Here is a 24,291-nt window from a genome sequence, read left to right on the forward strand (position 1 = left end):
ATAACTGAGAGAACCGATGTATAAAAATCAAATTTTAATGAAATGGAAGCTACCTAAAATTACCAAATAAGGCACATGGCTTGGCAGACCATGCACAGCTTGAGTGCGTGGGAAGAATGGATGGAGGAGCAATGGCAGCTGTGTGCGCAGCCTCCCCATCTCTTTGATTCGAGGTCAGATATTTTGGGAAATGGCATCACATACCTTCACTTCAATAATTCATGAACGTGCTGAATGAAAATTCAACAAGAAATTCACTGCTACATTCAAGTCCTATAACTCTTGAATCAGATCAGATAGAAGACAAATCTGGGGGGGATAAACTAAAGATACTTTTCATACTTCGCCTCCTTGATAATATTTGACTACGTCAAAATGAGATTCCCTAAAAAATGAATTCTCTATAACTTTGTCCAGAATAGATATTAATTGTTCTTGTAACAATAAATCTCTCAAAGAACATTTATTAAAATCCAATAAAATCTGTATTTATGTTCATTTGAAGGTATAGTAACCATTATTTAGTTTCAAATGAACTAAATGGAGGTTTAATAATCACACCCTAACCCAGCCAGTCTCTTCATGACTTTTCTAAGTGTCATCATGGAAGAGACACAACAGCCAAACAAGACATTAGGGATGGACACACAGAGAGTGGTGAGAACACTGAACTACATAAAACGCAAATTATAAAGCGTCTGCCGGCCGGTGATTAGAAACACGATTCTGTCTACAAAATCTAGTATGGAATTAAGATGTGTCTGTCATAATATGTTCATAACATGTAAAGTCCATCAGCATAGGTAATTTGAAGCCGTAATGACCTCAGATAAAGCTAAAATTATATTTTAATATATAAAGTATTAGAACTGCCTTCTAAACTGATTCAGACTTTTCTAACCAAACAGATCAAGGAATCCCAGATTATCATGCTGCCATGACACCATCAAGTACATTCTATGTTTCATGCAGGTGCTCAGTAAATGATCAATTAAATTTTTAGAAAGGGGGGGAGGGATAATGAAGACCAGCTAAAATGGTCAAAATCGCTCCCATATTCTATGGTCACTGGAATGATGACAGTGAAAACCGTGTCAACCTTTGTGTTGTGTTGTCTCCCGGCCCCAATGCCTGGATGACACAGCAGTCACGAGACGCAGGTGGACTCAACCCCACGCCCAGCTCTGGGAGCAGGTCCCGATTGGCACAAACTAATGTAATCCCATCCTCTTGCATCCACAACCTTGCATCCTCGCAACCACAGCGAGGTACAGTCAGGGTGGCCCAAGGCATCCTACAATGAGTGGAGGAGGGAGGGGTCCTCTTCTTCACAAGGACATATGTGTCCCTGAGAGGCCCAGCATCACTGCACTGACGTACTACAGGCAAAACCAGCCTGAGGATCAGCTAACACCTAGAGGGTGACAGAGCCAGGAGAGTAACAGGGAGAAGAAAATGGAGACAGGGCCCTTGATCAAACTGTGCCTGAAGCTTACTCTATCTGTAAACCTTTCAGTTGTATAAGCCAACAAACTGTATTTTTAAAGGCAGTTTCAGTTGGAATAAGCTGTTACTTGCAATTCAAAACATCCTAAGGGAATCAGAGATAACGATGATGATGATGATGACGACCATGAGTTTATGACACACTGAGTCTATGACATACCTACACTGCTACCCTTACAACAATGCAAGGTTGAGGCAGGAATTATTTTTCTAGGTATAAAGTGAGAAAACTGAGGCCATTATGAAGACAAAAGGACTAATCAAAAGTTACACAGCCAGTAAGCTAAGATCTTGACCGCCTTGAACGATAATCATTCGGCAGAGAATATCTGTAAATATGAAGTTTACAAAAGTTGTCTCATATTTTCTATTGAAAAGCCCTGTTTTCTTGAATCTTTATTCTACTGCAGCTGTCCTACTTTCTTTCAAATCACAGCTTTGGCCCCGTGGGCCTCTGTTGACGTACATCATGAAATAATACAATTTCATCATATTTAAATGAAGTCACAAAGGTCAATGTGGTGATTACCTCTCCGTGGAGAATTAATGCCCTCATTGCTCTCTAACTGGTCTCCTGGCCTCCATTTCTGCCTCCCCAAGTGCACCCCGACCACATGCAAGAAGGGTACCCACAACCAGAGGGATATTTCTACAGCCAAAGTCAACCAGTCCCGCTCGTGCCTAAAATCATCCAGTGGCCTCCCCATTCAGCCCCACCCGACCCAAAGGCTCTGGTCTCCATAGTGATCCATCCTATCCTCTCTCCTCCTCCCCTTCCACCTCCCTCAGTGCCTCCTTTCAGACACACCAAGCTCATTCCCACCCCTCCCCCCAGCTCCTCCAGGCTGCCCCCAACACCTTCTTGCCTCACCTGCAACATCAGCTCCCTGGCGCGGCCCCCTGGACACCACGTCACCCTGCTCTATCTCCTTCACAGAAGTGATCAGGGCCCCATGCCATCTTTATTTAACTTTTGCATATTTAAGTCTCTCTCTCTCTTCCAGAATCTAAGCCCCTCAAAGGCAGGGTCTCTGTTCTGTTCATCAGTGGACCCCCACACCCGGAGCGGCGCCGGGACACAGCCGAGTTCAGTCAGCAGTCACCAAGAGATTGACTGACTAAGCCTCAGAATCCACACAGGCCAGACGAACCTTCGATGACGCTTTGTTTTTAGCTGAAAACAAGAACTGCAAGATCCCTAACTCTCTTTTAAAGATTTTTATCTATCCTGGATCACACTTTACTCTTTCCAATCCTGGGCATCATTATTCTTTAAGGAATAAGAGCAAATTTCTTTTTTTTTTTTTTTTTTTTTTAAAGATTTTATTTTTTCCTTTTTCTCCCCAAAGCCCCCCGGTACATAGTTGTGTATTCTTCGTTGTGGGTTCTTCTAGTTGTGGCATGTGGGACGCTGCCTCAGCGTGGTCTGATGAGCAGTGCCATGTCCGCGCCCAGGATTCGAACTAACGAAACACTGGGCCACCTGCAGCGGAGCGCGCGAACTTAACCACTCTGCCACGGGGCCAGCCCCAAGAGCAAATTTCTTATGAGAACAATGTCACTTAAAAAAAAGAAAAACCAACTCATAGTAGTAGAATTTGGTACTCATAAGGAAAATAAAAAGTACGTGTGCATATTAAAAAAAAAAAGCCTCTCAAAACTCAACAACAAACAAGCACACGGGAACTCTGGGGTATAATGGAAATGTTAGAAAACTAGATGGTCGTGATCATTGTACAAGTCTACAAATTTAATAAAAATCAGTAAGGTGTTTCTTAAGATCAACAACAAGGAAACAAGCCAATTTAAAAACGGGCAAAGGCTTTGACATTTCACCAAAAAAAAGATATAGTGATGGCAAATAGGCACATGAAAAAATGCTCGGCACCATTACTCATGAGGAAAAGTCCACCAGAACCACAATGAGATCCCACGTCACCCGTTTCACGATAGCCAACATTACAATGACCGTCCCAATCAAGTTCTGGTGAGGGTGTGGAGCGACCAGGACTCTTGCACGTGCCGGTGGGAATACAGAATGAGACAGCTCGTTCGGAAAACAGACTGGCACTTTCTTGCCAAGTTTAATGTACTCTTAACATATGACACAGCAATCTTGCCCTCAGATAGGAAAGCTTATGTTCAAACAAAAACGTGTATGCAAATGTTCATAGCAGGAACATTTATAGTAGATTTACGACCTCAAAAAATCCAAAAGTTTTTCAGTTGGTGAATGGATAAACAAACTACAGTACAGTACTACTGCGCCATAAAAAGGACTGAACTACTGATATATACATAATGAATGAGTCACAAGTGCATTATGCTAAACGTAAAAATCCATACCATAATGCAGCCATTTATAGGACATTCCGGAAAAGGCAAAATTACAGAGATGGTTTTCAGGGGCTCCAGGTTGGGGGGGGGTGACTACAAAGGAGCACATCAGGGAATTTTGGGCGATGATGAAACTGTAGGGGTTGATAGTTACGTGACCATTCATTTATCAAAACTCATGGAAGTCTACACCAAAAGGAGTACACTTTCACACCCACTAGGCTGGCTATTTTAAAAGAATAAGTGTAGGCAAGGATCTGGAGAAACTAGAACTCTTGTACGTTGCTGGTAAGAATATAAAATGGTGCAGCCACTATGGAAGACAGTATGAGCACTCCTTACAAAATTAAACATAGAATTCTCACAAGATCTAGCAATTCCACTTCTGGGTATATACCCCAAACAACTGAAAACAGGGACTCAAATAATATTTGCACACCCATGTTTACCGTAGTATTATTTACAATAGCCAAAAGGTGGAAGCAACCTCTGTCCATCAGTGGATGGAGAGATAAATAAAATATGGTTTACATATAAAATAGAAAAGTATTCCGCCTTTATTCCTCCTCCTTGTGCTAGCCCCAACCCCTCCCCAATCGGCTCCTTCTCGCCATCACCTCACCAGGTTCCTCCTCACACATATCACCCAGTCTGGAATGACCACTCCCACTCACCCTTGCCCAGTAAGTATTTATTGAGTGATTCTCAGTGCCACGCGCCATCCCACAGGAAAACAGCAGTGAACAATAAAAAGCTCACCTGCAGAGGTTAGGAGGCATGACAAACATAAAATGAAACGAACAGGGTAAGGGACAGAGTGAGGAGAGGCAAGGGAGGGTACTGTTTTAAAGAGGATGGGCAAGGAAGGCCTCCTGCTGTTCCCAGACAGAGGGGAACGTATGTTCAAAGGCCCTGGGGCAGGTGTGTACTTGGAGTGCTGGAGGAACGGTGTATGTGCAGGAAGGGTGGGAAGGGCAGGTGAGAGAGAAGGCCACAAGACATCAGCGGCCACATCATATCTGGCATGAAGGCCACTGTAATTTGGGATTTTACTCTGAGTCAGACGGGAAACTACAGAGAGTTTTAAGCAGAGAAGCGACATTATCTGACATTTTTAAAGGATCTCCCTGGTACTCTAACAGTCCTCTGAAATTTATAATTAATATTTATTTATATGGTTATTTCTTTAATGTCTATTTCCCCTGGTACATGGTACACTCCATAAAAGTAGGGATCGTGTCTCTTTTTTTAACCACAAATCAAATCCAAGCATAGTACCTGGCATATAGTATATGCTCGATAAATATTTAAGTGAATTAACTGATGAATTTAACCTCTAGGATAATGTAGCTCCAAGTACACATATATTTTTCTATTTCTTATATTACTAAACGTCCTCAATATGCATACCCCAACTTTCCCTAACATGAAGAAATTAGACATCAGGCCAACTAATAGAGAACGAAAGTGCTTGATACTCTGCCAGTCTCTTTCATGCCTCTGAAACACGTTAAGTCTTTAGGAGCAAGTAGCAAGTAAAGGCTCAAGACGTTTCACTGTCAGTCTAGAGTGAGTAACGAAATGGACACGTGAAACACAGTAGTAAAAGCTAATTTGGAATAGTAACTATTAGATAGTTACAAAGCCTGCTGTTTGAAGATGGCCACGTGACTGCTGGAGTCCAGACAGTTTTTGCGTCCTCACCTCGAGCCGCAGCCAGCGCTCGCCGAGGCCAGAATATCCAGGCGACAGAACCTGGGCTCACTCCTGCGGGAGCTCATGCTCCAATAACTCCCACCCCTGCAACTCTTGCCCACCTTTCTGATCTGCATACACAGGTTTGCAAATTAAAATTTCCAGGCCGCCTTGATGCTCATCTGAGTTTACACAATCTCCAGGGATCTCAGCCCATAGCACAGCAGACGGGTCCACAATCAGCACAGTCTAGTGTCCATCCTGTTGTGTGTCCCATCCCCGCCCCGCCCCTCATCCCCCCACTACAGAGGGGCAAATATCCCAGCTTCACAGCTTCACACAGGGTCAGTGAAACCAACTCTGGATCCGACCGCCAAGACCACCAACCTCAGTTCTCAGGCTTTCTCCAAAACTGCCCAGGGCGGCAATGACCCAGTGACAGTCCCCTGGGAAGGGAACAGAGCAAGCAGCAAAGAGCAGAAAGCAGGCTGCTCTCCTGCAGCAGCCAAGAGCAGCTCTGATTCAGAGGGCACCCTCCACGCAGAACAGGGCACGCAAGCCACTCAGCCCCTCCTGCCTCCGGGCTGCCGGCAGAGGCACTGGCTTTGGAGAAAGCCAATCAGTAAACACCAAAGCAGTCCAGTATCCCGGCAGGGGCACAGGGAGCGATCCCAGGGGACAAAAAAGCCCCATAAAGTTTCACTGAGTTAGTAAATGATTGAGGATAGACAAGAAACTCAACAGGTCTTTCTACAGCTCTCATTTCCCACAGATGAGTGCAACGACCACCGAAATACTTTCACAACTATTTAAATACACACACTCACGTATTCCACCAATAAGGCCATAAAAACATCCTCATGCTGTTTATAAATGCTGCAAAACACATATCAGGGAGGTGATATACTTCAAAATTTCTTCTCCAAATATCTTCTCATGGTTATGCACAGCACAGTAACTGTCAAGGCTTTATGGCTTCCCTGTGATTTTTTTTCCTATACAGAATCCTTACTTTATTTTCAAGTGGCACGGAAATAAGAAGACTATTTTAAGCTGGTTAATTATTTGATACACCGAGTCAGGGCAGACTGGTGAATCGGTCCTTCAGTGGATTTATGGATCGTTCATTTCTGGCCATTCCTCTTATGAATTAAGATTTTTTTAAAAAGCAAGTTGGCCATCATATACCAGGCTCCGTGTGTCTTGTTTCCTTAATAGACGCCTTATCAGCTCTGCCACAGCTGAAGTGATTCCACGTTGCTTTATGACACACTTGGATTTTCTCCCACTAATAATTCCTCCTTCCTGCCCGTGACTGGCAGGCTTCTTCCACACTGCAGTAATGGGGGACAGCTAATTATCTACCAATCCACCTTGCTATTCTGCACTTGGCAACTTTTATCTGCACAGGACAGCTGCACTCTCCCTGTTTGAAGCAAACCGTCAGTCTCTGCTAATGCAACAAGACTTACATCACTAATGATGTCTCCATGCTTTGAAGAAACAACTCAAAGCCTAATTAAAAATTCAGATTCATTCTCACTGCCTTGCCGATTTTCACTGCCCTTCCACCAGGGCCTCGAAGTATCTTTGAAGATACTCCATGCAAAAATAAAATTAAAAAACAATATCCAAGTGGAATCAGGAGAAAAAGTGCTGCCGTCTTGGGCTTTGACCGACTTTCTGAAATAACCGTTGTGGTTGGAACAGAACCAAGACATTATCACGTACAACAGAGAATTTACTCCTCTGGCATCTACTCCACAATCATAATAAAGCACACTATTTCCAGGAAAATATGGACCAGAGGCTGCTTATCAGCTGACCCATTCTGGTATTCAGGTGCTGGAACCTTTCTAACTGTAATTAACTCAGAAATCATTTGACTATGGAAATTTGAAGTAGGGAAAACTTCTTTTGAACTCAGAACAAAGTTGGCAAGGTAAAGAGGCATTCAAATGACATTTGTTTCATTATCAAATCAAATTTTAAAACCTTCCAAAGTAGTAACACTATTCCAATTTTCACCAAAAAAGTAAAAATAAATAAAAGAGAGAGAAAGAATGAACTTCATCCTGCTAATGACTAGGGAGAGACGCAGGTCCTGAAATTCAATTCCAAAATAGAACTTTGCCTGAAAATTACAGGTGGAATTTCCTTCTTTAACTTTTACATAAACACCAAAAAACCAAAGTTGTTCCTCCCCTGAAGTTTTCTTTTCTTTTTATGCTTTACCTTTTTAACAAAATATTACTTTGGTGGTGGGGGTTCATAATTATAAATAGCTACTGACCACTTAAATTTGTTTTGTTTTTTTTTAAAAAAAAAAAGTCTAACAACATTGTAATAAGTCTCAGAATTTTTTTTATTTCTTCAGTGGCTCACTGACTTCTAGGAATTTAAATAACTTAACATAAAAAATCCAGTTAACTGTCAAATTAGACTATTATGGCTGGAAACTTAAAGCCAAAATAACTAAAGCAAACATTTTTTTCCAAAAGGAATGTGAAGATTCTTAATTAAGTCGAGGTTCCTCTCCATCTTAAGGCAACCTTGTTTGTCCTGGAAGAATGGAGCTCCCACAGCATAGTACTGTGAAAGGGTCAAAAAGCACGAGTCCTAAGAGTAAGGCTTGAGTTCTAGGTCTGCCCCTTACTACCGGTGTGATCTCCAGACGTCCCACTGGCCTCAGTTTCTCATCTGTAAAGTGAAGGAGGTAGATTTGACCCTCTCTGGTCCTACCCAGTTTTCAGGGCACCCAGTGATCTGTGGATCTGAGCGGTCAGGGAGAAAAGGCATGCTTGTAAGAGCTGGCCTGCAGAGCCTGGAACGGTACAACCCCTCAGGGCAGACCACGAGCCCACCAGGGGAACCCGGCCAGCCTGTCTGCCCACCAGAAGCAGGGAGACCCCAAAGCAGGCCCTCCCTGACCTGGACTTGGGGGGGCAGAATTAGATATATGGAGCAGGCCCTGGCAGCTGGAGGCTGCTAAGGGAGTCAGAATCCTGAATCACTTCACTGAGTTTCCTAGGGACCAAGGTAATTTGCTTTTCTAGGGGCCAAGCTGTCTCTAGATTCCTAGTTCCTCTGCCCGGGAGCACATCTCCTCCAAATATGAGAGAGACAGGCACAAGCAGTAGCTAGTTCCAACTCAAACGGTGGTAAGCTACTGGCAGCCGTGTTGAAACCAAGGGGCAAGCCTATCTAAGAAAAGCGGGCACAGAGAGAGAAACAGAGTGTGGGCCCCACCGTCTAAGCCCTAACCTAGCCCTGCCCTGGATGGGCAATCGCAGAAGGCAGCGGGCTCCTTTCTCCTTCAAGCCGGTGTAAACTGGGTGTGCTGACACCTGCCCTATAATGTCTTGATTGACAGGAAGGATGGAGGATCCCACAACCTGACCTCTGGCTGCTTCTCCGACTTCTTCCGGAGCCCTTTCTTCCCTTTAGCTCTCTACACTCCAAGCCTTAATGCCATCTTTCCATTCCTCAAAGGAGCTTTCTGAGAACTCCATTCTTTGACTAACCAACTCCTATTCATTCCACTTCTTCCAGGAGGCCTTCCAGAATCCCTCTCCACTCCCAAATAGCTTAACATCCCCAACACACTTTCTCCAAGCAGCCAGAACCTCCTCTCTCATAACATTCATTGCATCTGAAAGTAACCGATGGCTATCTCAGACCTAACATGGTGCCTGGTACCAAATCAACATTTAATAACTATTTGTTTAAGTAATTATGATGATAGGGAGCTCATCTCCCAAAGCGATCCAACTTAGAACTCTTCTATGGGAAAGTTTTCCTTTCTGTTACACGGAATCTTGCTTCCCCATCCCCTTTACACGAGCACTGATTTCACCTCCTGGAGATCATGGAATAATTCTAGTCCAGACACTGCAAATTCGTGGCCTCTGGCCTGATTCAGCCTGCAGATATGTTTGGTTTGGCCCACACGATGTTTTTTTAAAAATCTGAATTAGTCCTCATCATTTTAAGAATCAAGAGATTTCATCTAAAAATCAGATATCCAACTTCTCCCAAAAAACAGTCACATGACAACACCAGACTCTCATTGCCACGGAGCAACAATCGGGAGCTGAGTAGCCCCGGCCTCCTTCCACTCTGGCCCTGCCCTCCAGTCTACATCAGCTGACACCCCTCCCCAATGCCCAACACCTGGCCCACCTCACCCATCGTGTCCGACTCCCGTAAATGTTAGACGTAGCAACCCCAGGTCTAACATAGATCCCATATTTTAGCAATTCTTTCCATGCTCTCTTGCCCCATACAAACTGGTTTAGCCTCCCTGACAAGACACAAGCTCTGAGGGAAAGCACTGATATCCTAAACTTTTCCCACATTCTCCTGCCTCCGAGGCTGCAATGAGGCGCCCAGTGAATGCTGGCTGACAGACTGATCAGAAGACAAATATGTCTACAGTCCAACTTTTGCTCTTCAACCCTCTCCTCTCATACTTACAGCTTGTCTTGCTGGTCCCTTTTTCACTCCTGCATCCTCTGGAAGGGGGAGCGAACTGAGTAAGGAGAAGACATAGTCCATGCTGCAGTCAAATAAGTGCACAGATGATAAGCTAGCCACTAAGAAACAAGGAACCTCAGCCTTGTTGGGGAGAGCCAGGCATGAAAACGAGGGCCAGATGGCACGTGCAAGGGAGAAAAAAATGGGTCCCAGAGAAGCTTCCCAAGTGAAACTTGGGCATTACATCTGGATGGCTGACGAGGTTGCTGGGCAAAGATACTAGCTATTTGCAAAGGGCTAGGGAACACAGCAATGGGTTCGCTCAGGTGCGTCATCATAAAAACTTAAGTACATTCCCTCCTAAGTATTTGTATTTATTTGTGGACTGCAAAATCTACAGACTAGTGCACCCATATATTACGTATATAAAACATTTAAAAATATAGAAATTAAATAAGGATGCAATAAAAATGTTATTGATAAAATTATGTGATACCTGGGATTTTCTTCCAATAACCTGGGTGGAGGGGAAACGCCGTGGAGGCGGAGGGAGAGGCAGAGAAGAAACCAGCCTGACCACGAATTGGTAACGGTTTAAACTGACTAAGAGGTACATGGTGTTCTTACACTAGTCTCTTTACTTTGTATATTTTTTCAAATCTTTGTAATAAAAAAGTTCAAAAGCAAATAAATAACTGTGAATAGCAGGTCTAATATATTCTTCACAAACCCCCAAAGAATGGTTTTGCACCGCATCCCTGAGATCTGTGCACATTTTGGTAACCCCCAGGACAGAAGATGGATCACTCTGAAATCTGCAGGTTCTGCAGAAAATTAGATTTGTTTCATTCAGGCTTGGGAGCTATGTGTTTGCTGCCTTCCAGGGTCTGTGCCTTGGCACTAAACAGGCTGTCCCATATTTATTTCTGTTTACTGACTGTTCCTATGTCAGACTTTGTGATAGACACTTATCTTCTAAAAGATATTTCCCTCCATTAACCAAATGAAGTATGAGGATACTAAGGTTCAGAGCGATTTAATAACATACTGGAAGTTCCAGCTAATAACTAGCTGAGTCAAAACTTTTGTCCCTTCCTATTTTGAATTTCAGTACACTTTAGACCAGATCCAAGCATATCCGAAACAAACCCCACCGCACATAATAACCAAATCCCAGAGTTCTGCACGGTTCCTGTCTGCTCATCCCCTTAAGCTCACGGAAGGAGCTCCTCAAGCAGCAACCAGAAATAGCACAAGTCATACAGCGTGAAACCGTCTCCCTCCCCTGCCCTTGCCCCTCCAGACTCAAGTATGACTGGCAGGGAGATCACAAGCCCAGGCGCCGATGCCAGCTCGATGCCAGCTCGCACAGGTCTCAGTGGGGAGGAAGTGGAAGGAGCACCAAGCAAACAGGGAGAGTCCATCAGAAGTCATTCAACACACTTTTCCTTGGGCTCATTCCTACCAAGTTCAACTCAGAGTCATCCATCACTGGTCTGTTTTCTCCTACTCCAAATACTCAATTTCGGAAGAGAGCAAGGCAGTGGGTTTTCCACGAGGGTTTCTATTGTACGCAGCACATAGAAGCAAACCACATTATTTGCAAATACAGGTGACTTTCTTCCCCCTAAAACACACTCTAAATTGCCCACGTACACATTCAAATCATCCTAAGGCATGCCATTCCTGGTATGATGGACACGATTTAGGGGAAAATACAAGCCGCACCTAAACATAGCTGCAAACAGCATGGTTACAGCAGAGTCCAGCAACCACAGATACTCCAGGGAAGACGGCCAAAGAAAGGAGAGAAGACATGAGGCCATGTGAAGCGGTCCAAGAGTCACATCCACTCGCTACTCAGACACGTAAGATGTACCAACCACCTTGTCCAGTGCCACCAAGGGAATCAGCAATGTCTGATGAACCAATGATTCAGTTCACCCTTCATACGCTGCAGGCTGCTGCTTTCAGGGTCAGCCTCTGTGGACAGACGATTCACTGAAAAGGCTGAGGAAGGAGCAGCCGACTTCCGTGACCTCCCCCGGTGGGCTTGTGCAGCCCTCCGTCTTCCCATAATGCCCTGCTCCTCTGCCATCGCACTGACCCTTTGCATTCTAACGCCTCTCTGCCTCTCACTAATGCCCTCTATCGTGAGGCCTCTTTTCCTGTCTGTCTCCATCATCAGTTGAAAGCTTAGGGGTGCAGACCAGGCCTTATTCACCTTGTACCCCCAGCTTAGTAACCCAAGGTCCCTCACCGAGTAGAAGCCCCCAGAGTTCACCGAACGTATGCAACAGCGAACAATGACCTTGCGCAATGCTGTTCTGGTGCATAGAGAAGGCCTCCCCTCTCACTTCCAGTGCGGCCCCTATCGACCATATCGCTCTATATTTCCAGCCAACACCCTGCCCCAGTGGAGCCCTTCAGTTCCTGAAGTCTGTCCCGGCTGCCGCTCTTTCTTCAATGTGAGTGGAAGCTCTAGTCTGTGCTTCTGGTATTTCTTCTGCCCCCACTGGAAGGACCCCCTCCGACCCCTTCCAGGCCCCATACAGCAGCTGACTGACCAACCTGCTGGTGTGTCTGCCAAGTTCCCAGTGACTATGCCCAGCCCAGCAGAGCTGTGTTAGAACTAAGATCAAGGCGGGCACGCTGGCCCTGCGCCAGGCCCTTGCTGTTAGGAAGCCTGTATTGTCATATAATGTTAAATGGGCCTTATAAGTGCCTGGTGAAATGGCTCCCAGAGCCAGATATGCCTTCTAATAAGCAAGCATTGTTACTTAACCATTTTACCTGTGCGATCTTACCTCCTCCTCCAGACCGTAAACTCCGTAAGGGGCTGTGCTGGGCTACCTCCTTGTAAATCCCCTAGACACCTAGCAGAGTGCCCTGTGCTCAGTAAGCTCTGCAGGAACCTTCTTCCACTTAAGAACCACCTTGTCCATCAACCTTTCCCAGCCCCAGCTTCACATTAACAGGTGCCTTCACCTGCACCATTTCTAGTAAGCCCACAGAGCAACTCTCTAGGAAGAATCCTCGCCCCCAATTCTGCAGATACAGATCACTCAACGTGTAAGTGGCAGAGCTGGGACCCAGGGCTCCACACACCCAATGGGAAGTTCCTTCCACTCCACGAGGCTGCTTGATAAAAACTTGTTGCATGAATGAACACGCGGAAGCGAGTCTCCCTGGACACAGCCACTCTCTGCTCCCCAGATCAGCCCCTGAGGAGATGAGGACCAGGTTCTTGACTTTAACCTGTGATGGGTGATGTCTGCTGCCGGGGGGGCGGGGGGGACGGGACTCAGTGGCAACTTTCCCAGGGCACTGGCAAGATCAGTTGGTACGAATCATTTAAAGATTTTAAAAGTTTTGTCCACTACTAAACAGCGACGACAACAAAACAAGCAGGCCACCTCCACGAGGAAACCTTTCCGAGGAAACCTTCAAGATGGACCGCCGTTCAAACTGTCTTCTCCGTCAGCAAGCACAAGAGCTGTGCCACGGGAAACTACAGCGCCGAAAGAAGGCCTGGTTTTGGTTTTTGTAAAATTACCCCTCGCAACCTCCGGTCAACAGGATGCGCGACCGTTCGAAACGCTGCGACAGGCATCTTTCGAGAGCTACTGTGTAACTTCTCAAAATTAAAAATTGTCTTTGGAGAATTTCAGCAGCAGCAGAAGCAACTTAGAAGTCTGAAAATAGGCTTTTTACATATCAACTGACCTACAGAAAGTTTCTCGTCAAATGGGACGCTGTTCTGAAAGCTCTGCACTGTGCTCGAAAAGCCAAGGTCACACGAAGGAAGTCAATCTCTCAAGCGAGAGGACAGTCTTCTCCTGCAGAGACATAACCCCCCCAAACCCCTCATACCTGTGTACAGAAGGCTGACCCCACTCACCTTAATGTCCACATGAGGCTCCCCCCTCTGAACGACAGACGAGCTAGACAGCTATAAAACCTAACGTTCCACAAAGGACGACGATACGATCAGCTCTTCAGGTAACTAAAGGCACATAATTTCAGATCCACTTGAACAGATCCCAGAGGTTGACAGAGGAAAATGTGAGACTCGCAGTCTTTGTTCCAGGGGCCAAAAATCCAGGCTGCCTTAGATTTTATTTTGCAAGTATTCCCACCTCCCCATCCCCCCTAAAAAAAAGCTGGCAGTCTAACAAAATTAAAAAGAGACTCTTTCCCCAATTTTCCCAGATGGAGGCAAGTGGCAGATCAATGTACAGCTCAAGAAGAGGAATTTAAATACAGTATGTGCTCTCCTTTCAAAAAAAGGAGAGAAGCCACTTCACATTTTGCCAGACAAAACCCTGTCCCCAGGAGGCCAGTTTTTACAATGAGGTTGGAAAGGTGTTAGAAAGCGGCCAGTTGGGAGGAGATAAAGGGCCATTTGGGCACAAACCCCCCACCGATCAGAGCTTTTTTTCTAAAGTGTCTCCTTTACAACAGGAAAGCCTTTTAAAACTACATTTGCTTTAGATCCCTACCTGAATGACAATGTGTTGGGATCCGATTTCACCTTTTGTCAAGGATGGGGTGAGAAACAGTAAAACTGCTGTCAGCGTCTTAGAAAAAGCAAGTCCTTAGCTTATATGGGGAAGGGGGGGGAAAAACCCTAAAATCCCTCTTCCAGCCCCAGTGATGGGGTGAAAGTGACAAACGCCTTCTAATCTTACAAGGACAGCCCACAACTGCAACATGTTAAATTTTCTGTGTTACAAGAGGTGTCTCCATGCAAAAATACAACTGTTTGTGCTCTGAATTGAAACATTCACCACTAGAGAAAACAAATCCTAGTTTTCTCCTAACATTTTAGTTCCATTTCCTCTAAGAGTCACTTCACTCCTAAGAACTCTGCCGGCAATCAACAGAAATCAGAAAATGCATGTGGAAAAAATTATAAGTGAATCTGAAAGCTCTGCATAGAAAAGGACAGTTAAATGATGTATCTTAAAAGCTTGTCTATTGTTATGCAAATGCAGAATACCCCGACTCTGTTGCACTTCTGGGCCGGGTGTCTGCAAATAAAGGTAGAATGATCTTTCAAGCAAACCATCCACCCCTCAACCTCACCCTACTCTAAAAAAGAAAAAAAAAAAAAAAACCAATCGTCTTTCACCTACAGTAGAAAAGGTCTGAGAACTAGCTTTAGGAAAATTGTATCATCCTGGGAGGTGACTGAGGGGTGGGGGTTGGAAAGAGGGAGATTAAAAAAAAAAAAGACGTCAGAAACCTGAATCCCAAAGTGACTCAAAACACCTCTCCCAGTGGGAGGTGGAAGGGTGATCACAGTGGAATGGAAATCAGAGACCTATTCCAAGAACACATTCCTGGAAACTTCGCTCTTTCGAAGACGACCACGTTCATCACCATGGTGGTGGTTAGAAGCAGAAGAGAATGAGGGTGTTCTACGCAAGAACGTTACAGCGAGGGTTTGAGACCCGGAATGTCACCTCAACCTCTGCTAATCGAATGGGCCTTTCCGGCCAAGTCGGTTACAATAGCGGCGGCATAGAATCTCCAGGTGGTTGCTGTTCAGCAATTTTTACCCCTCTTGGTTACTAGCAACATCTTCAGCGTTCCTCCTTGGCCGCGGGCAATCTTTCTTAAGCCCCTTCCTCTCCTGGGGAGGACCACCATGGTAAACATCCAAGAGGAACGGGAGCCTTATTCACTGTGCTCCCTTTTTCCTCCTCCAAAAAGGCATACTCAAAACAAAACAATAATCATACGGCGGACAGCGCGCAACCGATAACAGCAACAGCTGAAAGCAACAAAAACAAAAGTCCCCCCACAGGACGAGAGTCGGGAATCCACCAGGCCAGCCCCTCCCCCAACGCACCGGGCGGCTCTCGGCCGGGACCCAGGTGGCCCGGGCGCAGCTGCGCACGCCGGTGCCTCCCCTCCTCGCGCCCGTCGGTGCGCCTGGGTCGGGGGGACACGACGTGGCGGTCAAGGGGGTAGGCTGGGGGCCAGGCGGGGCCGTCCGCCCCGGGACGAATGCACAAAGAGGGGAGGGGAGTTTGCAGGGGAGGCTGGGTGAAAACAAGGCTGCGGGGCAAATTCGGGAAGGAGGCGCGAGGGAACAGGAGAATCCTCGCCGAGATAAAGGCGCTCTGCGGCAGGGAGAGTGGCTTCCACGCAAAGGGCAGGAGCTTCTGCAGCGGAGGAAGGGAGGGGGGACTCAGCGCGCGGCAGAGGAGTTGGCGTGTAGTCAGGGGGTCTGAGCAGAGGACAGAGGTGTCCTGCGGAAAGGGGGGCTCTGTGCATGCCAGCGAGGTCGATGCACGGCCCAGGGGACCTGCGCTGGGGAATGGGACCGGGCTCTGCGCAGGAGAGAAGCAGGACGCCTGGCAAGTTCGGGGGCGGCAAGCGGGCCACTTACCTGCATGGTGACGACCCCCAGCTCCTCGGCCGCCAGCCTCCGCATCTGGCTCGCCAGCACTTGCGCTTCGTCCAGGATGGAGAAGTCGGCGTCGGCCCCGGCGCCCAGCAGCCAGCACGCGACCAGGCAGAGCAGCCAGAGGGGCGGCCGCCGCGCCCCGGCCCCGGCCCCGGCCCGGCCGGGCGAGCCCGGGCAGCGGCGGGCCAGGGCGGCCGCCCCCGCCGTCTCCTCTTCCTCCGGCTGGCGGGCCATGCCGCCTGCCCCCACTCGCGGCCGGCGGGCTCCAGGCGCCGGGCAGCGGGGAGGGAGGTGCGCCCGGGCCCGCTCGGCGCACCCGCGAAACTTTCTTCCCCTCCCGCGGCCGCTCGGCACTTAGGGGGCGCCCGGCTGCAGCGCGGGAGCGCGGGCGGCCACCATCGCGGGCTCGGCGGGCGGGAGGCGGCGGCCCGGGACCGGGTGACAGCGGGCCGGCGCGGCGCGCTCTCGCCTCCGAGGCCAGGCGCAGCGCGGGCAGCGGCCCCGCGGGAGGAGCGGGCGCCGAGGGCTCCAAGCCCTGGAAGAAAGCGCGGCGCGGGCGAGGGAGGCGTCCGGGGCCACCACGCCGCGCCCCGGCTCCGCGCACTTCCCGGCGCGGCCCCGCGGCTGCGGTGATTTATGGAGGGAGCGGGAGGCGGGGACAGCGCCCGCCCGCCCCTCCTCCGGCCCCGGCTCCCGCCTCGCCGGCGGCCCCCAGGCGCGGGGCCGGGAGCGCAGGCTCTCCTCTCGGGGCCCGGCCCCCCTCGCGGCGGCGACAGCGAGCCCCCCAGCTCTCGCCGCCTCCGCCGACGCGAGGGACCCCGGGGTCCCACCCGGCCAGGCTCCTCCATCGAAAGTCCCTTTAAGTTCTAGGACGCTGGCTTTCTGTCAGGCCGAGCTTTGGGGAGGAGGGGGCCGCCGTGGGTGCGCCCACTGCTCCTCTCCCCGGGTCTGACAACAATAGCTCGCGCTCGCTGGAACCGCCGAGTTCTTTTTTAACCAGCTACTGTGTGCCCGGCCTTGTGCTGTGGGGTTTGTTCACATTATCCTTTAATCCCCACCACATCCCTCTGAGGGATGTATCTTTATCCCAAATTTTTAGGTAACAAAGACTGAGGCTTAGAGAGGTGGGATAAACTGCCGAAGGTCACCCCGGGGATAGGACGCAGATCCAGAATTGAAGCACAAGTGTGCCTCCAAGTCTTTTGCTCTTAAATATGACATAGTTCTTTCTGTCTCTCCTCGGAAATGAACCCTCTGATCCCATGAAAAGCAAAAAACAAAACCAGACCCACAGAACTACCGAGCTGGAGCTGCCCCCAGACCTCTCCTCTGCGAAGCTGGGGAGGCGAGGTTACCCTTCCTGTTTGCTCCCGACTCCTGGCTCAGACTCGGAGAAATCACCTGTTGGAAGCACCTGGAACGAGTGGGTGGAGGGGCGGGGTAAAGCCGCCATTCCTCCTTCCAAGCTGGGAGGTGGCTGCCTGTGGTCTCCCGGACAAGCTGGACGTCCCCGGGAAGACTGAGGCTACTTGGCAGGGCTAGCATCTGGACTTAGTGCTCTCTTCCCTTTACAGCAAAACCTCGACTACATTGGGTTAAAACTCACTTCCTGTAAGCTGTCCCTGGTCCATCTTACCCCACGATCTCTTCTCTATTCTGAGTTCCCCAACCCGTGTCGTCTCTGATCTAGGATGTGTTTAGGTTTCGTGACTCTCTCAGCCCTATGTCCCCTTGAGAGGGGCACCCTGGACCCTTGCAGCACCATCGTGTAGCATCTGCGACGTTTGTTTTGCTTGTTTTACATTACACATATACTGGAACTAAGGCAAGCTCATTGAGGGCAGGACCAGGCCGCCTCTCCATCATCCACACCTGGCTCAGGACCGAGCACAGAGTAGGTGCTGTGAAAACGATTTTTCAATAAATAATGGGATAAAAAAAATCAACCTGTTGTCTTCAGTCCCCAGAGTTGAATCGACATTTGGTAGAGAGATGATCCAATACTTCTGTTTTTTATTCTTGTACCATTGTGCGTGATAGTCAATCAGTGAGATAGAAACAGTAGCCCATGTGGTAAGTGGAAAAGAAAAAAAAATAATAATGGCAGCTAGAATTATTTAATCTTTTGTTTTGGATTCTTCACAGTTACTGTCACCAAAGTTGTCACACACCTCTAAGCTATCCTGAAACTGCTTCAAACTGACTTCTTTGGCCATCCTTTGTGTACTGTTATTTCTTGGGGTTCTAGTTCTCAGGATTCCAATCCTATGTCCTCTTTTCTCGCTCTGTGGTTCTTTCTGAGACCTTTCATGGACACCCAAGCCTTCAATTATCACCAAGACATTAGAGTTTTGCAAACTTCTAAACAAAGCTCAATCTCCCTTTTGAGCTGGATTCCCACTTTTCCAGCTATTTACTGGCTTCTCTACTAGATATACCCAAACTAAAACTCATTTGGACTTATTCCCACTCTTCACCTAAATCTGTACCCGATTGCAAACCTAGGTGGATGTCGCCCACTCTCCAAGCTGGGTACCCCAGTCCCTAGCTCCCTACATCGCTCTCTCATCATCTGTATCCCATTGGCTGACTTCAGCTCCTCCTCACAGCTCACCTGTGATGATGACCAGTCTCCTCTCAGGGCTCTGTAGAGTCCCTCTAACCCCCCTCATTTTATTCTCCACACTGAAACCAAAATCATCTTTCTAAAAGTCAAATCTGAACTTGTCTCTCGCTAACCTAAACATATCTAATGCCCCATCACAGAGAAATGTAACAACAAACAAGGCCCTCTGTGCTCTGGCTTATCTGTCCTCTGGCCTTGTTGAAGCCACTCTGCCCCTAAATCCTCACCACTCCCAGAAAGTCGTTGCTGGCAGTCTTGAAAGCTCTCTCCTCTCCTTCTGGCAAGTCCCTATGAGGGACACAGAGCTGAGAGGTCACCTCTGTGAAGCCTTCTCTGGCACCACCCTCCACAGAATTTACTGCCCCTCCTTTGGTCCTCCGAGCTCTTGGTTCTTCTCTCACCACCTGATGTCCTTCAGCATTTAACAATGTTGTGATCATCCGTTTGAAAGTCTTGTCTTCTCCACCTTAATGCTTCTCATAAGGAACCTCCTGCTTCCTTAGGGCACTCTTAATCAACTGAAAATCCTGTGCTCCATCCCAAGTCTGCTGAAGAATCTCTGGGGGTGGCTGGGCCCTGGAATATGCATTTTACAGCGCCTGCCCTTGCCTACACTCAGCAGATTCTCCATCCCCAGGAAGGGCCGTGGGACTGTTCCTATGTCACTGATGGGGGAGAGTCTCAGAGAAATAAAGTCATTTGCCTAAGGTAATACAACGTGTAGATGTGGGGCCAGCTGCAAACCTGGGTCATCAAATGGCAAGCTCTGAGCTACTAGTCTGGTGTTAGGGAAAATGTTTACACACATAGATACTGGTACATGATAGACAAATAAAAGTTTGCTGCCTGACAGACTACTAGTCCTTCATGTCTCCAGCACATATAAGTAAAATTGCCCTGCCATCAGCCCCTGCTCAGCACTGGTTGGTTGTTTTCCAGGGGGCAACTGATTGGACCATGCTGGCCATGTGACATCAAGGTAGCCGATCCATAGCACTCAAGGTGTAGCAACGAGATTAGCTGGTCCAAGCAAGTTTTCATTCTCAAAAGGTTTTGGAAATACTTTTGGAAAGAGGAAAAAGCACAAGTGGTAGTTCCAACTAAAAGGACATGAGAAGGAGTCACAGGGGCCATGAGTTACGTAATGCAGTTAGCAGGGAGTGTATAGCCCTATATACACAGGCATGTAGACTCAAAGATAGACTCAGAAATTCCCTGGTCCAGTTCAAGTCTACGTGTTCTATTAATAACAGACTCTTTTTTTCTCCCTTTTATTTTGATGTCACTCTAAGCATCAAGTTCAATCATCCACTCCATACAGAAAGGACGCTATTGACTTTGTAGCTATTTGAGCTACAAAATGATGGGAAAACTTGTCTAAGTGGGCCACAACTGTCTCTAGAGAACACAGACACCATGAAACTTGTCTAATAGCTTTGTCTTCTCCCCAGAGTGCTCCTGCACTCCTTGCTGGTGACCGACGTGGACACCTGTTCCTCATCGGTTTCCTCTCCGTAAGCTCCAGCCTTGACACGCAGCCTTGTAAGTGTTCATCTCTAAGTCTGTTTTCTCCATCTTAATGTTTCTAAAAGTGTGGTCTACAACCACCTACAGCAGAACCACTACTCAGGGACTGTGTCTGCCTTATTCACTGCCACAGAGTCTAGTACAATTCCAGACCCAGAGCAGAAACCCAAGAAATCTTGGATGAAGCAATTGAAAAAGAAAAAAAAATTAAGAAAATCCATGAATCGTTAGCTCCGTGCAAACAGCAGCTCTAACAGTTTTGTTGCTTGACTGCTAAAGGAGAAAGAACCGAGATTCCTCACCCACCTGGCTGCTCTTCCATGTTTGCTCGGAGGTAAAAGCCTCTTCAGTGGTACACCGCCTCACCGGAGTCACTGGCCAAGGTCTCGCCATGGAAAAACTCCATGTCAACCTGCTTTGAGGAAGTCTCGGTCAGACTTCCAAAAATGTAGTATGGAGTTTCCAAGCCACCATGATTCCCCTTTGCAGCTCTGAGGTGGAAACAGGGCCAAGTTCACAACAAATTCTCAGCCTAATGCTGCTGGCAGGCCTCCCATTCAAAGCAATAACTGGCTGCAAACTCTACTGAATCTGTGAACTTAGGGAGCTCAGGAAAATAGAATCAGTAACTTCAGGGGCAGGAGTTAGTACTCATTCATTAACTTCTACAAGAATTCAGATCTCAGCAAGTCTGCCTTACTGTTAAAGAAATGGAAATGGCTAATGGTCTAGACAGAACCCTAGAATGCAGACCTCCCCCCGCACCCTGTTTTTCATATTCCTCCTTCTGATTGTAAATGTTATCAGATTTCCCATTCCCCTTCATATTGGGAGCCAGCAAAGATAGACTAACAGTAAAAGATAGAAGTTTCTGTGAGCCTGCCATGGTTTGGGTACTCTATATGGCACACAACATGTCATTTCTTGAGCTCTTAGTATGGTTCATATGTTCTATCACTGAAGCATCAAGACAGAGAAGACAAGATGATTATTACGGTTTCATACACAGGGAAACTGAGGCTCAGACAGGTTAAGAGACTTGCCCAAGGTTATAGCTAGTAAGCAGAAAGCTGGGATGGAAAGCCAGGTCTGTCTGACTCCAAACTCAATTATTTTGCCACTCTATCATGACTTCTCTTTGAAGGAGAAAAAAGAAAAGAAATAATAATTGGCACCCATTGATCCCTGCCCAAGAAACATCCTTATTTCCAAGGCAACAGCTATTTTTTTCCTGTTACTTTCAACAAACATCTATTGAGCATTTACCATGTGCCAATAATTTTACCGGGTGCTGGGGATGCACAGATGAAAGGACTGGCTGTCCTTAAGAACTTTACAGTTATTGGAGAAGTCAGAGAATTTTAAGACAGGTAACATCACAGACAGCAAGTGCCTCAGGGCCTTTCCACTTGCTGTTCCCCGTGTCTTGAATGCTCTTCTTCCAGATATCTGCATTTCACAGTCAGGAATTGTGATGTCTGAGACTTTGCCCTGTTTGCAAGCCAACAAGTCAGCCTACTACAGCCTCATGGATGTTGGCAGAAGACATGAACCTCTTGGGTTAGGGACAAAGGACAGTTTATTACTCACAGCAGTAGCAGTAGCCAGAGTGTCAGCGTTTGTGCCAGTTCTCCAAACCTCATTTCCCACTGGCAACATGAAGAGAGCCAGGTCACACCTGCACACAGGAGGTAGCATTGAAGAAGAGGAACCCCAAGCTTAGATAACCCAAGTCTTACGTATAATGATATGCAAACAAAATTGCCCTTTGCTGCAGAGGGAGGTGTTGTTAATATACTGGACAGAAAGCAATTTCTCTCTTTGCTCCAAAGGTAGAGACATTATCTCTACCTGCCAAGGCTGTTTGCTAAACAAACATCCTTGAAAATACAGTGCAGAACATTAGGGCCGTTAGTACCTTGCTCACAAGGTGTGCAAAAACGCAAGAAACTTGCAGAGAACTGTCTCCCCACTTCACCCGGACTCAGATATGAAGGGAGGCCTTCGCTGGCCATTCCATTTCAGATTTAACCCCTATGACCCTCCCTCCAGGAGCTCCCTCTACCCCACCTCTCCACTGTACTTCCACCATCTAACATCATATAGTTTTGCTGACTTATTTTGTTCATTGTAAACTCCATGAAGGCAACGAGTTTTGCGTGTTTTGTCAACATATCCTCAGTGTCTGAAATAGTGGCACGTAGTAAGTATTCAAGAAATCATTGTTGAATTAGTGAATATAATGTAGAATGCTCTAAAGAGGGAGGTTATGCATCAGGGGCAATGGGAGGGGCACTCAATCTACACTCAGAGGAAGTCGGAAGGTTTCTTGGAGGAGATGCCGCCTGAGGAGTGTTACCAAGGACAGGAAGGGGTTACTCAGGCAAAAAATAAAATAAAATAAAAAAGCATTCCTGGAGGAGAGAAAAGATTTAAAAAATGTACAGAGACCAAAACGAAACAATGTGAAGAACGGAACTAGACATGTGGGATTTCTACTGCATGAAGTGGGAAGGGGCAGCGGATGAGGCTGGTGGGGAAGAAAAGGGCTTTGGTCCTTGGCCAAGGGGCTTGGCCTGTCTCCTGTGAGGGATGGGGAGCCGCACACAGGTTTTAAGTAAGGGAGTGATGTTTTAGAAAGATCACACTATCCTTGTGTGGAGGATGGAGCCAAGGCAGAGACTGTACTCAGATTCGTTGACTGAACTAAATGGCAACTCAAAAGTATCTAGATATTTCTAATTAGGATGTTGAAATTTCTAAGGAAGAAGTGTGATACAGGTTTTCAGTTTAAAAAAAACATGACAAAAATTTTAAAATATCCAGAACTTTAGAAAGATCCCTGATGAGTTTTTATAAACATAATAGTAATAATTTAAATGTAATTTAAGGAGTCTTAGAAAGCAAAGAGCAAGAACTGACTCTCAGCTAGTTATTTCTTATACTGAAGTCAGATGATTCCTTCTTGCCATGGGCTTGGTGACCCCTTAATTGGACGTAGTACGCAGTATAGTTCTTTTCATTTTACCAAAAAATTAAAAATTTTCTAATAACGATTTAAAAGTAATAGAATTATCAATCAACAAAAGTCAAAGTAACTATAGGGTGAGCATCTACCATTGGAAGGGGCTGTGCTACTTGCCCTGAGTTTACCCTCTGGCTAGGGAGGCAAGACTTAGAAATACACAGAGGGAGACAGCAGTGAGAGATTAAAACTACAGATCAAGGCTGCACTAGGAGAGACGGCATGAAGCAAGTGAGTTCCACAAACAGTAGTCTGCAGAGTGAAATGAGGGCTATAAATGGACCTAATAGCTAACACTTTCTGAGTGCTTGCTAGGTTGTAGGCATGATGCTGTACGTTCCGAATGGAAGTATCTCATTTAACTGATAAAGCTCTCTGAGTCACAATAACAATGGCTAACATTTACTGAATTCTCACTGGTTCCAGGCACTAGCCCATGTTTTCAATGGATTATTTTATTTTATCCTTACAAAGACCCTATTTAGGAGGTATAATCAGCCCCATATTACAGATTAGGATGCTGAGGTTTAGCGAGATTGAGTTCTTTGCCCAAGGTTTCACAAGTAACATGTGATGGTGTCATTACTTAAATCCAGGCCATCACTCTTAACTACAGGGCTTCCCTGCTTCCTAATAACAGGCAGGTATTACTATCAAATTGATTTTGCAATGGAGGAAACT

The 24,291-nt window shown here is 46.9% G+C and overlaps 2 protein-coding genes across 2 annotated transcripts in view; both read right to left on the reverse strand.

Moving 5' to 3' along the window:
- Positions 1 to 16,804, reverse strand: part of CACHD1 (cache domain containing 1) — a 197,333-nt gene extending 180,529 nt beyond the window's left edge. Inside the window, exon 1 of the mRNA XM_070592063.1 lies at positions 16,415 to 16,804. Within this exon, the coding sequence (XP_070448164.1) occupies positions 16,415 to 16,666 (252 nt within the window). The 5' untranslated portion in view covers positions 16,667 to 16,804. The remainder of the gene's footprint in view (positions 1 to 16,414) is intronic.
- LOC139079052 (putative uncharacterized protein ASB16-AS1) lies at positions 16,787 to 17,495 on the reverse strand. Its single transcript, XM_070591827.1, has 2 exons — positions 17,472 to 17,495; positions 16,787 to 17,314 (listed from the first exon to the last, which is right to left on the reverse strand). Exons 1-2 carry the CDS (start codon positions 17,493 to 17,495, stop codon positions 16,787 to 16,789), a joined length of 552 nt encoding a protein of 183 aa, XP_070447928.1.
- Positions 17,496 to 24,291: the final 6,796 nt, after the last annotated feature.

Source organism: Equus przewalskii, chromosome 24, assembly GCF_037783145.1.
Source record: "Equus przewalskii isolate Varuska chromosome 24, EquPr2, whole genome shotgun sequence".
NCBI classification, from domain to species: Eukaryota; Metazoa; Chordata; class Mammalia; order Perissodactyla; family Equidae; genus Equus; species Equus przewalskii.